At 47.8% G+C, this 16163-nt stretch overlaps 1 protein-coding gene and 1 long non-coding RNA gene across 7 annotated transcripts in view; one reads left to right on the top strand and one right to left on the bottom strand.

The window, feature by feature from the left end:
- The window catches only part of PHC2 (polyhomeotic homolog 2), a 154945-nt gene that overhangs the window by 26769 nt on the left and 112013 nt on the right, over positions 1 to 16163 (bottom strand). For all 6 annotated transcript variants that reach the window (XM_032160170.2, XM_032160169.2, XM_058443461.1 and 3 more), the window contains 2 exons: positions 5108 to 5523; positions 4671 to 4836 (listed from right to left, as the gene is read on the bottom strand). In XM_032160170.2, the coding sequence (XP_032016061.1) occupies positions 4671 to 4836; positions 5108 to 5523 (582 nt within the window). The remainder of the gene's footprint in view (positions 1 to 4670; positions 4837 to 5107; positions 5524 to 16163) is intronic.
- LOC116472914 (uncharacterized) lies at positions 68 to 7374 on the top strand. Its single transcript, XR_009214701.1, has 3 exons — positions 68 to 416; positions 6384 to 6524; positions 6708 to 7374. It is a non-coding gene; the product is annotated as an uncharacterized LOC116472914 (long non-coding RNA).

Below are 16163 nucleotides of genomic sequence, written 5' to 3' on the forward strand. Positions count from 1 at the left end.
CTCGCGCCCTCCGGAAGGCGGGTTAGGGACGCCCGGGGCTCAGCTTAGGGAGGCGGGCGCCGCGCCACGAGGAGGCTGCCCTGATCCCCGGTGCAAGTGCCCCTTGGCGGGGCGGCCCGCGACTCCCACCTTGGACCGTTCACTGCCTGAGGGGCCTGGGGGGCAGTCAGAAGACTAACGACCACCAGTCACCGAGAGCTCAGTTCGTGCCAAACCCTGCTCGCGCTCTCCCCCACTTATTGTTCACAACGACCCTACAAGTCATTCTCCTTCCCACTGGGAACCAAGGATCAGAGGGAAGTCATGGCCCGAGTGCCCCGGTCACACCTCCGTGAGCGGCCTCGGGCTCGCGGTTGAGGCTGATTGAGGAAGTGGGTTCAGGCGGCCCGCCGTGCCTGGGACACGGTCAGAGTCCCGTAAGTGTTGGTTATCTTCCCCAAGCGCACCGGGTGAACCTGCGCTGTCGTGGCGAAGCATACTCATTCAGCACGCGCGCTAGGGGCTGCGGGGGTACAGAGAGGTGCAGCGTGACACAGTCCCCACCCTCAGGAGCGCGAGGCGCAGGAAGGTGCTGGACACACGCCAGGGACTTCTCTCCATTCTTGACTTCCCTCTATTCCCAACATGGCCCCATTTTCTTGCCTTCCTTAGTATTCATATTTGTCGCCTGCCTTTCTTCTCCCCCCACCCCTTTCCACTCTCAGGCCTCACCTCATCTTCTTTGTTTACATTTATTTTACATTCCCCGAATATTTACTTAGCTCCCTTTCTCCTCTATTTTTCAAATTTTCAACCCCCCTTTTCATTAATATTCATATTACCTTCTCCTCTGCATTTCTTACACTTATATTTTGTTTTATAAACTAGGGTAACACAGAATTGTATCCTCAACTCCTGTTCCCTAACATGCCCACACTTTCCTGCCTCCCTCTCTCAAGTTCCACCAGTTCTTCCTGGAATGCTCTTTCCTCAACTTTGCATGTCCAGGTCCTACCTATCCTTCAAGGTCCAGACTGAAGAACAGCAGTTGGCAAACTTTTTCTGCCAGGGACCAGAGAGTAAATATTTTAGACTTCGTAGGTCACACGGTCTGTCGCAACAACTCGTCTCTGCTGTTGCTGCAGGAAAGCAACCACAGACAATACGTACATGAAGGACTGTGGTTGTGTTCCGATAGAACTTTATTTATGGGTACTAGAATTGGAATTTCAGATAATTTTCATGTATCATGAAATAGAATTCTTTTGTTTTTTTTTTAAAAAATTGAAATGTAGAAATCATTATTAGCTTGCGAGCTGTACGAACACTGGCAATGTGATGGTTTTGGCCATTGGGCTGTAGTTTGTCAACCTCTGTTCTAGAACAATGCCTCGTCCTCCCTGAAATCTATCCCGATCATCTCTCGTTGGCAGTAACTTTTCCTGTTTTGTAGCTTTTAAATGACTTACCTCAAATCCATCTATGGCATTTATCGCATTTTACTTTCTATTGTAATTTTTTTCCTGTGCATTTTTCATCATTCCCAGTAGACCTTCAGCTCTTGAGGCGGGGTACAGACCGTGTTTCTCAATGTGCTACCTCCCTTCCCACAGTGCTTTGCACAGACCAGGCATTCACACATACACAGAATGGGCCAGGCGCAGTGGCTCACACCTGTAATCCCAGCACTTGGGAGGCCGAGGCGGGCAGATCACCTGAGGTCAGGAGTTCGAGACCAGCCTGGCCAACATGGCGAAACCCTGTCTACTAAAAATACAAAAATTAGCTGGGCGTGGTGGTGCACACCTGTAATCCCAGCTACTTGGGAGGCTGAGGCAGGAGAGTCACTTGAACCCGGGAGGTGGAGGTTGCAGTGAGCCGAGATCACACCACTGCACTCCAGCCTGGGCGGGAGAGTAAGAATGCATCTCAAAAAAAAAAAAAAAAAAAAGACATACACAGAATGGATATTTGGATATTTAAGTCTTGGGTGGTTGACAGTTGTTTCCACTGTGTAAAGCTTACTTCTCTCATGAGATAGGACCTCAAGAGGAGGATGCTTGCTTGTATATATCACCATGATTAGATTTCAGAAAGAAAATTTTGAGGGCTTTATGGAGGAGAAAGACAGGCAAATGTCAGTTCATTTAGGGGTTTCTGGATTACAAACACTTGAGCAAAAAATGTTGATTACCACTGTTGCAGAGACAGGGCAGGAATACTCAGTGGGGTCCTGTATGATACTTCTATTAGCAAATTGGTAAAAGGCAAATAAAACATGCTGTATAATTTACAGGTGGCAAAGTTAAGCAGAGGCGTTAGTATAATGAATAGCAGAATTCAGACAGAAAAGATTCCTGCCCCACCACTTGTTTTTTTCTATGCTCAGTGGTCTTACCTTTAAAATGAGGATGATAAAAGTTGCTACCTCAGAGGGTTATTGTCAGGATTAAATGAGGAAATATGTGTAGTCTAGCAGAGAGGGCTCAATAAATATTAACTATTAATCATTACTGTTTTCTTGCTAGGCTGGAACTATGGGCTAAATTTACAAGATAACAACAGATGTGAGCAATTCAATTTTGCTTCACACTATAAATTATACAAGTTTGGCCGGGCGTGGTGGCTCACGCTTGTAATCCCAGCACTTTGGGAGGCCAAGGCAGGCGGATCACAAGGTCAGGAGATCGAGACCAGGGTGAAACCCCGTCTCTACTAAAAAATACAAAAAAAAATTAGCCGGGTGTGGTGGCGGGCGCCTGTAGTCCCAGCTACTCAGAGAGGCTGAGGCAGGAGAATGGCGTGAACCTGGGAGGCGGAGCTTGCAGTGAGCCGAGATTACGCCACTGCACTCCAGCCTGGGCGACAGTGCGAGACTCCGTCTCAAAAAAAAAAAAAAAATATACAAGTTTGAGACTAGGGGGAGCTGGCATGACAGCAGTTCCAGGTGAGACGAAACCTCAGAAACAAAAATGAAACCCAGCTCTCTGGAATTCAGGTGACAGTGCTCTGTGAACAACAGTGTCATTCCTATAGGGTCGGAGAGTTCATGGGGGCCATTCGTGCACCATCCTGATGAAGGAAGGTGAGGGAGTGACTACTGTAGGAGTCAGAGTCATGGCGCTGCCCTTTCACAGCCACGGGACCTGGAGCCCCTCAGCCTTTGTTTCTGCCTCTGAATAATGGGGGTGATTCTGTTTATGTCCTAGGGCTGTCGTGAGTGAGTAAAGGACTTGGAACAGTACTCAGCATATACTAAGTGTTCAACAAATTTTGGTTCCTTCCTACCATAAAACATGGATCTAGGGAACAGCCCTGCCCCTGAAACAGGCTTCTAAAGACTAGTAGCTGTTTATATTTGGAATTAATGTGCTTAATTTTGGGGAACAAACATTAGGAAAATTAATGAAAAGGTAGAATGTAGATAGACAAGCCTGCCCAGAATGGCGAGAATGGAGGTCTTGATCTGTCATAGGTAAAAAATGAAAAAAAGTCTCAGATATTTAGCCTGGAGATTTTCTCTTTTTTAATGAGGGGAGAGGCAAGAGACAGTCTGACAACTGTCTACAAACACTGTATAAGATGGACTCTTACAATTCACAAGACAGAATCATGACCAACGCTGGCAAATTCCAAGAGAGCAGGTTTTGACTTCATTTGAAAAGTAACTTTCTAATAATTAGAGCAAATCTACAGTGGAATGGACTACTGTTCAAAACCCCTTCTCATCTGCAAGTGTGCAGAGAGAGAAGGGATGACCTCCTTCCCATCCTTTAATTTTCCTGCTGTCCTTTCTCCATATTCTCTTCCTTGATCCTGCTTCTGTTCCCTATAGAACCTTTGCACTCTTTTTGCCCTGCCTTGTGCTAAGGTATTTTTTTCTTATGTCTCCATCAATTTCCAAACTCTTTTTCTCTTGGCTGTTCCCCACCCCCCACCCCCTCAGCAAACACAGCACAATGACTGGAACTGCCTCCCTGAGTTGCAGGTGGTCCATGGCTCAGAATGTCACTGAGATCTGGGCCAACAGTGCTGTGCAAACTGGCAGAGAGGGGAAGGGAAGCAAACAGATCTTTGCAGAAGGCGGAGGTACTGCTGTGCCTCTCCCATCCGGGTGAAGGGACCCAGCAGAGTCTCCTGAACCCCAGGCGGGGAGAAGTCCACTTGTAACTGAGCCCACACAGATGGACAGATGGGGATCCCAGAGCTGAGCAGTTTCCTCAGAGATGCTTCCTGTGAGCTGAACTCATTTGAGTCCCCTTCTGCCTCCCCCTGACATTTCCCTTATTTTTGAGATGTGATAGCCGTTTTGCCATATTTCCAATATCAAGAACCACCTTTCATACCAAAGGAAGCAGAGAACTGTGACAATTAGCCACCTGCCTCCACTCTCCACTTGGCATATGTCTATGTGGATACATCTGACACCAGTGACAATGCAGGCAGGCCCCAGCGTCTGGCTCTAGAACTTTCATCTCTTCTTTCTCCACCCTCTTGCTCTAATATCTTCCGTGTCTCCCTTACTTTATCCCTGGTTCATCTTCTCACATCCCTCCTCTGTTTCCAACCCCCCAGCTTCCTTGCTGGTAATAGTTTACCCTCCCATTCCAGATGCCTAAGTGAAATGTGCCAGGGCATGGCGAGAAAGGCCAACTTCCTCCCCTCCCCCAGGGCCCCGCTGTGCTTCATACCGTGAGCTGGGGACGGCTGGATGTTAGGGCTCGTGGGTACAGGCAGGCCACCAGGCATGGCAGTGACAATAGCCTGCTGATGTGGTGATGGGCCAGACCGCATCTCAGGCACACTCTTCTGCCCTGGTGCCACTTCTTTCCAGTCATCAGGGACACACTGCTGGGGCTGTCAAAGGACAGGACAGAGAGAGGGGCCTCTCAGAAATAGCCTTTGCGTTCTTGGATACTTCCCTGGTTTCCATGGAGCTTGGGAAGCGGGTAAGGACCTTAAGATTCAGTCATCCTCAAATTGGGGAAAGCCCTCTCTTCCTTCTTGGAATCCCCAAAGATGACTTCACCTGTCAGCCTACCCAGAAGCACCTCTTGACGGGGCTGTGGGGTCGTCCGAGCTGTGGCTGCCCCGTGTGCTCTCTGGACCTTGGGGCTGGCTTACTCACCACTGGTGAAGCAGGCTGCAGTTGTAAGATGACGGCTGAAGTGTGCTGGAACCTGCGTTGAGGGGTGTGGGGCACGCCCTCGGGATGTCCATTCTGAGGCCCGGCATCGGGTGTGGGAGGGTGACACTGCTGACTGCCGCCAGGCTTGTGCAGGTTGACAGTGGGACACTGGAGTGGCAGGGCAGGTGTAACCGGGCCTAGTGGCATGGCATGGGCCTCTGAGCCGGGCTGGAGGGCCACGCTTGGAGAGACTGAGGCGAGCTGGGGGTGGGGCTCAGCTTGGAGCACAGGCCGTGACTGCTGGGGCGGCGGCTGCTGCTGTTGTGGCTGTGGCTGCTGCTGGATCACAAACTGGGGCTGCAGGTGCTTTGAGGATGGCTGTGGGAGGAGCTGGTGTGGCTGCAGCTGAGCATAGGCTGAAAGGGGAAAGGCCAGGTTAGAGAGCATGGCTTCACCTTCTCTTCTGCTGTGTCTTCCAACTCTGCCCCTCCCGCATCCAAATAAAAATGGCTTCCCAAATTCAATGTCTCTTGTTTTCATCCCTTTCATTTTTCACCCTGAGCCTGGCCTGCTCATTGCCATGGCCTAACACATTCACTCTATTCCTGCTTTCCTCCTTTGCTGGAGGAACACTGGGCTCTTTGAGCTGTCCCCCATCGCCAAAGCTCGACTCCTCAAAACTCAAAACTCACCTCCTCTGTGATGCCCTTTGGCCATTCTGGCAGTTGAGAGAAATACTGGATTCTAAGTGTGACATGCTCTCGCTCCCCTCTGTGCCCTTCACCTGCTGTTCTCTGTGCCGCAACAGCTACAATCTCTCCACCACCCAACCCAGCTCTGCGTGGCTAGTCCTCATGCAGCCTCTGGCTCTGCTCAGGCGAGGGCTTCTCCAGGAAGAGCCAGTAGACAACCGTAGTTCTTGGATCCTGCCATCAGACAGACCAGGGCTGGATTACTGGTTCCCTCTGTTAGATACCAAGAGACCTGGGAATACCTACTCTCTGGGCCTCAGCTTCCCAATCTAAAAATTGAAAATATAGTTTTTGTACAGAGGTTGCTAAAAGGATGAAATGAGAAGAAAATGACAGAAAAATGACTTAATGTGCACAGCACAGTGCCTGGCACGTGGTCATATTCAATCATTTCTCATTATAACAGTTATAATAATATAACTATTATATCAGTCTGGTTTAGGTTCTCAAAGTATCCAGGGTCTACCTTGATCATAATAATGCTTATTAAGGTGAGTTGTAATTGCTTCTTATCTATCTTCCAGATCATGAACTCCTTGCGGTCAGAAACTTTGTGTATCTCTTTCTCCAGAATCTAACACAGTGCCTGAGAGGAGTTTATTTTTTGCCATGTGTTGCTATGCTAGCTATTCCCTCTTCTATTTTACGCAGGCTGACTCTTTGAGGTGAGAATTCTTATATTGTTTAGTATCCCTTCAGTGTCTAGCTCGTGCCTTGTTTAGAGTAGGGATTCAGGAAATTCAGCCCAGAGATTGTCTTTGCACAGATCACTCTCTGGCTAGTGCCAGGCCAGCCTAGGATGAAGCAGCTCAGCTGAATCTGTCCTGTTTAAAAACTGCCCTCCACAGAGACTTCCACGGCTGGAGAGCTGGCCAAATGCAAGCAGGCCACAGCTGGAGGCCCGTAAATGGATTTTTACAACTAAAGCCTCATGCCAGTAAGGGTAAAGGTGAATTCTGAGTCCTGAGCTCACATTTTAAGAGGATCCTGTGATGCAACAGGTGCAAAGTAAGCAGGTTTCAAACTGAGTTAGGGGAGGTGCCTTCCTTCTTGAATTTTGTCTATTCACATGCAAGTTTTGAATGGTCTCATCCCAGCCCAACATGAAATTCCAAGCAGAATACCAACAGGAATGGAAAGGACAGAAATAAGACGTGTTACAAAGGAAAAGCAAAATGGTCCTTGGTGACTGACTGTCGTAGTCAGAGAGGGGGGGACTGTGGATGGCCCACGGGTTTACTATGGATGATTCTGAATGACGGGTTTGGGAAACTTGTGACACTAGTGTGATGTTGACGGAAGTGTGTTGGGTTTGGGTTGATGGCGGAACCTTTGTGGAAATGCCAGCAGGCATTTGGTGATTATAAACTGCCCCTGACCCCAATCTAAGCTGTGTCTCCTTATCTCACATTGAATAGGTCAGAATTTAACAATCAGGCACTTCTGAGAGGACTGTTGATAAGGCACCTGGGAGACACTGAAGAGGCCACACAGGACTTTGTTAGGCCCCCACAGCCAAAACGATCTGCAAATGATGGGCATGTCACTGCAAATGCAACCAAAACTTTTTCTCCCTTAATGCAAAATCATGGATTCCTGCTCCTGGAATGTGGAATCATTCTTAGGGGCTGCCCATGTGAGGTGGGAGCTGGAGATGGTCCAGGTCAGGGAGGCTAAGAGGATCAATGGCACGCCCCACCACTTGCTGGCTGTGTGGCCTGAGACAAGGTGCTCTTCTTTCTCAGGGCTTCAGAGTTTCATCTGTGAAAGAGGAAGTCTGGGCTAGGTGATCACATAAATCTCTTCCATATCTAGAATTTGATGGAGTGGCTATAGCAGAAAAGTAGTTTACAATTCAGGGTTAATAAGGAGGAAAAAGGATTACAGAGGGAAAAGATTCTAAATCTATACAGCATAAAGAGTATAGGTAGGGACAACACACATTTGTTTTCCCAAAAGACTGGGAAAGGGGACTGCTGGCTTGGCTTCTATTCCTGTGCTTCCTCTCCTATCCCATTCCCTCCCCACCCTGTGCTGCTCATGGAAAACTGAAAGCAATTGTTTAAGGACAAACGAGGCTACTTTCACCAAGGCTGGAAATCAAGCTCATAAGGCTTGAATCAATTTATAGATCAGAGACCCCAAGGTATTTGGGGTGTATATTAATACATCCTTAACTTTTTGAGATTAATAAAAACAAAGATCATGATTTAACTCCAGCATTATCCTGGATCAAAAAAAAAAAATCCTTTTGTTTCGAGTATTGCAGTAAAGGGTCTTCCTGATTCCAGTTTCTTCTCTCTATAATCCAGCTTAGAGAGTGCAAACTAATCTTCCTAGTGCACAGATCTGATCTCTCACTAAAAACCGCCAGGGACTCTCCTTTGTCTACGGTTATCTAAAGCCCCTGGCAGGCATTCAGCATCTCTTTACAACATAAACCAACCTTTTAATTTTTATTATTTCTTTGACCCAAGCAATCTTTACTGTTCACTGTACCCTGTACAGAGTATATGCCTTTTCTCATACTGTCTAGGGTGCCACAAATCAAATTCTAGTCACCATTCTCTGGCCTTTACAGCTGACAGGACTTTCCCCTTTCTCTGAGATGACATTCAGGCCGCTTTGCTTCGCACTGCCCTCAGAGAAGCAGTGTGCCCAGAAGTCAAGTGTGAGCTCTTGAGTCAAAATGCTTGGATTTGAATTCCAACTCTGCTGCTTACCAGCTGTGTGACATGGGGTGAGTGAGTTACTTGACCTCTCTGTACCTCTATGTCATCATCTTTAAAATGGAGGTAAGGATTACACCTATCTCAGAGTTATTTCAGTAAGTGACTTATCTCTTTTAGTAGGCAGAATTTATGTGAGTCATTTGTTTCTTCTAAAATATCTTGAGTTTAGTAGATGCTCAATCAATAGTGGTGAGTGAATGAATGAATGACAGACAACATGGTGGGACTTGTTTATCCTACAAAACTTGTTCTCAAGGCTTCAGATATGCAGGAAACGACTCACTGTCCCAGAAATGCTGGGACTCTTGCCCCAAAGTATATGGGAGCTGCAAGCATACCAGTTATAGTTACAGGACTACTTATGCACTCATTTTCCTAGAAGTCCACTATAATTGACTAGAGTTTGTTGTTACCTGGCCTACCGGCAAGGAGAATATGCCTGTGGGAGAGGAATGGCAGACCTTTTTACTAGCCACTACCCTTAAGGGAAGATATACTGTCAACCATTCATTCACTCAACAAACAATTCATTAAGCACCCACCACACACCAAGTATTATGGTTGGTACTGGCTAAAACATGCCTAGAAGACATTACAGTTTAGTAAAAGAGACAGATGGTAGACAGATACTCTCAGCGTAATTTGGTAAATATTATGATAGGCAATAAGCACAGAATATTGAGAACACGGAAAAGGGGATTCAGCTTTGGAAGGAGAGCAGAGAAGGTTTCCCAGAGCAAGTAAGTGTTTTAACATGATTCAGAGTTAGGAAGATGACAAAAGGAACAGCATTCGGGAAGACTCAGAGGCATAAAATACTATGGTGAATTCAAGGATCTCCAGGGCATCATGCATAGTTGAAAGCCAAGGTGTCTAAGAGAGAGGAGTCAGAAAGGAGGCAGTTTTTGGCTGGGTCTAAGTTATGCTAGCACCTTCTAGGGGCTGATTATCCCTAAAGATGTCTCATGTGATTAGGCTTCAGGAGGTAACTAAGGTTGGGGTTAGCTCTAGAGGTCAGTGCTCTGCATACACAAGAATAGACAAGGAAGCTCCTTTTAGAAAACCCTAAAGCAATAGCCACACAAATTTTCCATCATGCATTCCCTTGGCTTGGGGTCCGGGGGAGTTTGAGAGGGGAAGTAGAGCTAAGGGAAGTTTCCCTGTAAGGAACTTATAAAACGGTGTTGGGTTGCCAGCTGCAGGGGCACTCTGTGATGGTCTGATTATGCTTGACGGTTTTCAGGCCTGCTCTGCAGCCCTCTGGAAAAACTACCAAATACTTGCCGTGTACCGGATTCTTTGCTAGGCAGCTTGCAGCATCATAAAAGAAACTGTTATCTGCATCTCTGCCCCTGCCCTGCCCTTGGCAGAGGATGGCAGGATAGCATAAGTGGATAAAGGCATGGGTTTTAGAGTCAGTCAGAGCTGGGTTTAAATCTTGGCTCTGACGCTGATAGGCTGTGCAATCTTAGATAAATTGCTCAACCTCTCTGTATCTTGACTTGCTGTTCTGTAAATGGTGACACATACCACATAGTTGTTAGTATCAAATGGAATATTTTGTTTAAACCACAAAGAGATTCACTGCCTTTGCTCAACACTTGGTACCTACTAGATGCTCAGTAAATGGTAGCTATTCTTAAAATACTACCTGTTATCTGTGTGTTGCTTTGAACTTCTCAAAGAATTTTTATCATTTAAATCTAATTTATTTCTAACAAGAAGGCCATGAGGCAATTGAGAAGTGTTTTTATTTTACAAGCAAGAACTGAGAGTAGTTTCCAAGTGACTTGTACAATGCAGTAAGTGAAGGGGAACTTGACTTCGTTTGACAGGTGCCTTGCATATTACAAGATGCTGATGGCCAAGTGAATAACACAAGTCAGTAAGGACAAAAAAGGTCAAAAATGCTGATGGCCAAGTGAATAACAGAAGTCAGTAAGGACGAGCGAGTACAGCAAGCCTAGGAGTATTATTAGTTGCAGGCAGTTGAGAATACCGGAGGCAATCTTGGAGGTATAGACAACAAAAAGGGATTGTTATGCCAGAAGGCAGGGAGGGAAAGGGCATATGACAGGCCAAGAAAGTCACAAAGGGGTAGGGGTCGGAGAGAAGAGACAACAGCATATTTGCTTGGCCATAACAGAGCATCTGCCTGAGGACACCACGAACAGTCAGAGAGGTGCAGTGGACAGTGGGGGAGGGTCTTGAAGGTCCCCCATGAAGTCAGATAGTCAGTCAGAAGTCATTAACATGATATTGAGTGAGCCCTTACTATAGACTAGGCATTCCGGCTGATCAAGGAGGACATAAAGACACAGTGAAGGTTTTTTTTTTTTTTTTTTTTTTTTTGAGATGGAGTTTCGCTTTTGACGCCCAGGCTGGAGTGCAATGGCATGATCTCGGCTCACTGCAACCTCCACCTCCCAGGTTCAAGCAATTCTCCTGCCTCAGCCTTCCAAGTAGCTGGGATTACAGGCATGAACCACCACAGCCGGCTAATTTTTGTAGTTTTAGTAGAGATAGGGTTTCACCATGTTGGCCAGGCTGGTGTCAAACTCCTGACCTCAAGCGATCCGCCTGTCTCGGCCTCCCAAAGGGCTGAGATTACAGGCGTGAGCCACCGTACCTGGCCACAGTGAAGGTTTTTAAACAAGAAGGAAATAATAGTCTCTGAGGGAGATAATTCTAGCAGTGGTGAGTAGGAGATCCTGGTGATCAGTTAAGCCTCATCCCATCAGCAGGCCTTAAGCAAAGCAGGAAGCCAAAACAAGAGGAAGTCTCATCAGAACGTGGTGACAAACTGGTGATAAGCTGGGTGGCGATGGAGCGTGGGAATGAGGGAGGGCTTTCTCTGTGCCGGTCACCTGCGCAGGCCATCTCAGTCATTTACAGCCCATAGGAAGTATAATCACCTCTGTTTTACAGATGGGGAAATGGAGGTTTACAGAGCTTAAGTAACTTGATCATAGTCATTAAGCTAATAGGTGATGAAACTGGGGTCTGAAACCAGGTTAACTCCGAAGCCCACTGCTTTTCCCACTGTAGCGCTCTGCCTCCCTGGTGGCTCTGACACCAACAGGCTGTGCAATCTTAGATAAATTGCTTAACCTCTCTGGATCTAGACTTGCTGTTCTGTAAATGGTGCTACATACCACATAGTTGTTAGTATCAAATGGAATATTTTGTTTAAACCACAAAGAGGTTCACTGCCTTTGCTCAATGCCTATTAGATGCTCAGTAAATGGTAATTACTTTAAAAATACTACCTGTCACCCGAATGGGAAGTCAAAATAACTCTGTGAGTCTGGGGTGCAGGAGGACCTCGCAATTGTGGACAGTGCTCAGGAAACTGGTAGAGGGGGCCTTTCCAGAGAGGAAGATGCAGGGTTTTTGTTTTATAACTTCTCCAGATTAAGAAAAACCTTTTATGCAGTGAAGTGATGTCTATCTATAGACAGCTGAAATGTATGGGGAGAAGAGAGGAAGACAGGGATGGATGTGTATTAGGAAGTCACTGGCAGACAGGTGGTGGATGTCTGAAAGGTATGAGCCGATAAACTCCTCTGTGAGTGAAACACACGGGCACAGGACTGAGTTTTAGGAGACCCACAGCTAATGGCAGAGGGCAAGGGAAAAGGAAGGAGGGTCCCACTTACACACACAGATGGTCACACGCGCACACAGCCACTCTGGGCTTAGGTGCTTCCCAGGGCCAGCTGAGATACTCCTCCTTCTGTTCCATTCTTGAAACTTACTCATTTTTCAAAGCACAACTCAAATTTCTGCAGCTCCCATTAGAATTTAAACTCTTGTTCATCTCTTTAACACCCATAGTGTTCAGCGTAATGTTTGGCACATAAGAGGTGCTAAATGAGTATCTGTTGAACTACATAATTAAAGGGACAAATGGTTTGGGGATGACAGTGACTCTGAGCCATACCTCTTTCATTTGTGAAATGGAATAATCACTGTTAAGATTAAGTGAGATATGTAGGTAAAGCATTTAGTGCAGTACATGGAATATGGCTGTTCATTAACTGGTAATTATTACTATTAGCCCACAGCAACCAGGGAAATAGTCTAACAGAAGCCTAGATGAAGAATTTCGGGAAAGAAGAAAAGTCCACCAAGGCCAAGTCCCTTTGTGTGTCAGTCTTTCCCTCTCACACATACATGCGCACAGGCTCATACACACAGTCAAAGATGTTAAGCAAAGTATAAAGCTCCTCCACTGATAGCCGATATCATTTGGATTTTTCTCCCAACATAAAAAAAGATGCTTAGTTATCCAGATTTGGTGCTACAGTGGATAGCTGAAATGACCTTCATGGCTGGCTCCATGATTTTAACATCAAAATCGTTGGGGATTTCTAGCAGATGACAGTCCCACCTGTAGGCTTTGGTTTTTATTGGATTCCCTAAGTAAAAGTGTGCTTGCAGTTTGGAGGCTGCTTTGGGAGGGAAATAGGGTACCCAAGAATCCGAGAATCAGCAACATCGCATTGTCCAGCCTATCACAGACAGAAATCACTGCCCCCTGCACAAAACGCTCTCTGTGTTCAAACAAAGCAGCTGTGTGGCCTTCCAGCAGAGTTCTCGCTCCTCAGCTGAGACCTGAGGCGGGCTGAGGATGCAGAACAAAGACCTGGCATCTGGAGGCCCAACTGGGTGAAAGGGCCCCGGCGTTTCAACAACCCAACAGTTCCCTTTTATCACACGGCGTATCCCTCCCGGTCAGCAACTTTCTCCTCACCTTTGGGCCTGAGTGTGCACCCAAAGCCTGGAGTTTATCCACTAGAATGAGGACTCCAAGAACCAAGTCTCCTATCTGGGGCTGTGGCCCAGTCCCTTAGGACTCGGCTTCCCTGAAGGCCAGGCCCAGGGGACCCCTGCTGCCTGCCTCTCTTCTGCCCTCCGTTGCTCAGTCCTCATGTCAGTAAGAAGGGCAAGCCAGGCCCTTCTCCTTCCCCTCCAAAGCCCAACCTCTTAGGCTCTGTTCTCCGCCCCTTACTCCCCTCCCCCCGCTGCTCCCCCACCCCTATTCTTGGCATAAGGGACCTTTTCTATTTGCAGAGCCTAAAGAAGCCGGTTGCCAAGGTGACAGGAGCAGGAACAGCAGGGAGCTTGCCATGGGGGAGGGGATTTGCCCCCAAACAGCTGTCAGTGGGAGCAGTCCCAGCTGGGACTGGAAGGTCTGCCTGCTCTGGGAGGAAACAGCCCCCAGGAGAACACATTCCTCTCTGCCATACCCCCTCCTACTGCCCCACTGCGAGTCTCCACTGGTTACTTTCCCTGGGGGCAGCCAGCCAGCCAGCTCAAAAAATGCTCCAATAACAAACAAAAAATGTGTGTGCGCTCGCTCCCTTTCTCCCAGACACACACACGCACACACGCACACGCGCGCGCTCAAGCACGCTCTTCTGCTCTCAGATCCCTTGGTTCATTGACAGTGGGTTGGCTGGGCAGGAGGCCAGAAGTCACCTCTGCCCAGGGAACTGTGTAGCCCAAGACAGGTGCTGCTCCTGGCTGCCCTGCGCTAGGTCCTAAGAATGATTTCAGTCTTCTTTGTCCAGAGGCCCTGAGAGGATCTTCCTCTACTAAAACTCCCCAGCTGCCTTCCATCTGGGAGGTGGGAGTGGGGGAGTGCAATCTCTGCGCTCACAGAGAGGAAGGGGTGGGAGAGAGGAAGAATGAACAGGATGGTGGGAGGCAGGAACAATGCAGGCCCACTGCTTTGTGTCTCTGGGGAGAGGTTCTTTGTGGGACTGCAGCTCACAGCTGCTCCATAGAAAGTTCTGTGGAGCCACTGGTCTCTGTACTGCATTCTAGCCAGGCACTGTTAGCCTTAGGCCCTTGGGCCTCAAGCCTGTTACCTGCTGGTGTTTACCTTTACACGGGGTCTCCACCAGACTCTGCAAACCCTGAATAGGCTTAGACCCCCCAGACTCTTTCAGCTTTGGATCAGAAACAGGAAAGGCTGAGGAGGCCCCAGATTACTGTAAGAACTGAGAGGGACAATCTGGCTTGAGATGAAGAACAGTGTTTGACTCGGCCAGCTATGGCCCCCAGTCCTGCCACTTGCTACTTAGGTGACTTTGAGTGCGTGGTGGATGTAGTAAGCTCCTGGAGAACCTCTCTGAGCTTCAGTTTGCTCATCTGTAAAATGGATAAAGACACCTACCGGACAGGGATCTTTCCAGGGTTTAAAGAAGCGCGATGCATACAATGCAGGGCACATTATCTAGCACACGACGGACATCCTGTGAGTGCTGGTCCCGTTTCTGTCCAGTTTTCTTGAGAACTGAGTTGCCTAGCAGCCTTAGGAGGAACCCAAGAACTAGTCTTTCTTTTGAACAGTGTTAGAACTTGGGGGGCTGGCTTAGATTTAGAGAGAGGTTACATTTCGGCCTGGGCCGGAAGGGGGTTCTCAGGAAGGCCTGAAACGCAGATGGTCCTCCAGGGCATGCAGATTGAATGAGAAACTAGAAGAAGTGCTCATCTGGGGTCTCAGCTCTAGTCCAAGCTGCTTTCAACGCATTGAAAGAGCCCCCAGTCTACCCTTCTGAGCCTCACTTTCTTTTTCCATAAAAGGAAGAGGCTGGGCCACTTTCTGGAGAAAGCCATGCCAGACAGTGAGAAATATCTGAAGCCACAGGGCCGTGAGGCCTCCGTGGGGAGGCGCCTTTCTTGGCTCAGCAGTGACCACTGGAATGCAGCGACTGACCCTTTGCCCCTGGGTGATTTCTGAAGCCTCAAGAAGGTGAATGATGGATTTTGACCCCGTTTCCTCCTAACTCAGTGCCATGTGCGCTGCTTTGCTCTTCTCTGCCTGGGAACCTTCCCTGCGCTGTCTGTTGGGTCACATGCTCGTGCTGCAAGGCTCATGTGCCATGTCCTCTGAGGGACAGCGTCTCTGACCCATTCTGCCTGGCAGGCAGCTGACCATCTGTGCCCACACTGTGCCTGGTACTTAGTCCTAAAATAGAATTTATGAAGTGGAATGGATTTGCTTCTATATCTGGTTCCCTTCTTTTGACTGCACACGCCTTTAGGGGGAAAAACAAATCCTATCCTATTTTGACAAAGATGTATTGAGATATATTTTTGATGTATTTTCTCAAGAAAAAAACCCGCCGATTCGACTGGATGGTAAAATGGTTTGAGAGAGGACTCAGGTTAGTGGTTGTCTCAGGGATGCGATCAGAGTGACTCTCTCTTTAATGCAAAGCCATGTGCTTCGCCACTCTATTTATTTCTATGGTAAAACAGCGTGGTCTTGTTCCCTAGACTGATAGGCCTGGCTTCTTGGGCTCTTGGCAGATTTTCCCATTAAAGATTGCCTACAATGGGCAGCGCTGGGAGAGTTTCAGTAGGCAGGGAAAGGGGTCTAGCAGGGCATGTGGATTCATCGGACCTGCCTCACGAGCAAGCTCCTGGATTTATTCTCAAGTGTCACCCTCACTAGCAAGCCTTTCCTAGCTCCTCTCCTCAAGGCCAGATAGCTCCTCTGTTCTGACAGTGTTCAGAGCTTAGATCTATTATGGCATATGCACTGTACTCATCTGTCTC

Source organism: Hylobates moloch, unplaced genomic scaffold (assembly GCF_009828535.3).
Source record: "Hylobates moloch isolate HMO894 unplaced genomic scaffold, HMol_V3 SCAFFOLD_8, whole genome shotgun sequence".
In the NCBI taxonomy this organism is placed as follows: domain Eukaryota; kingdom Metazoa; phylum Chordata; class Mammalia; order Primates; family Hylobatidae; genus Hylobates; species Hylobates moloch.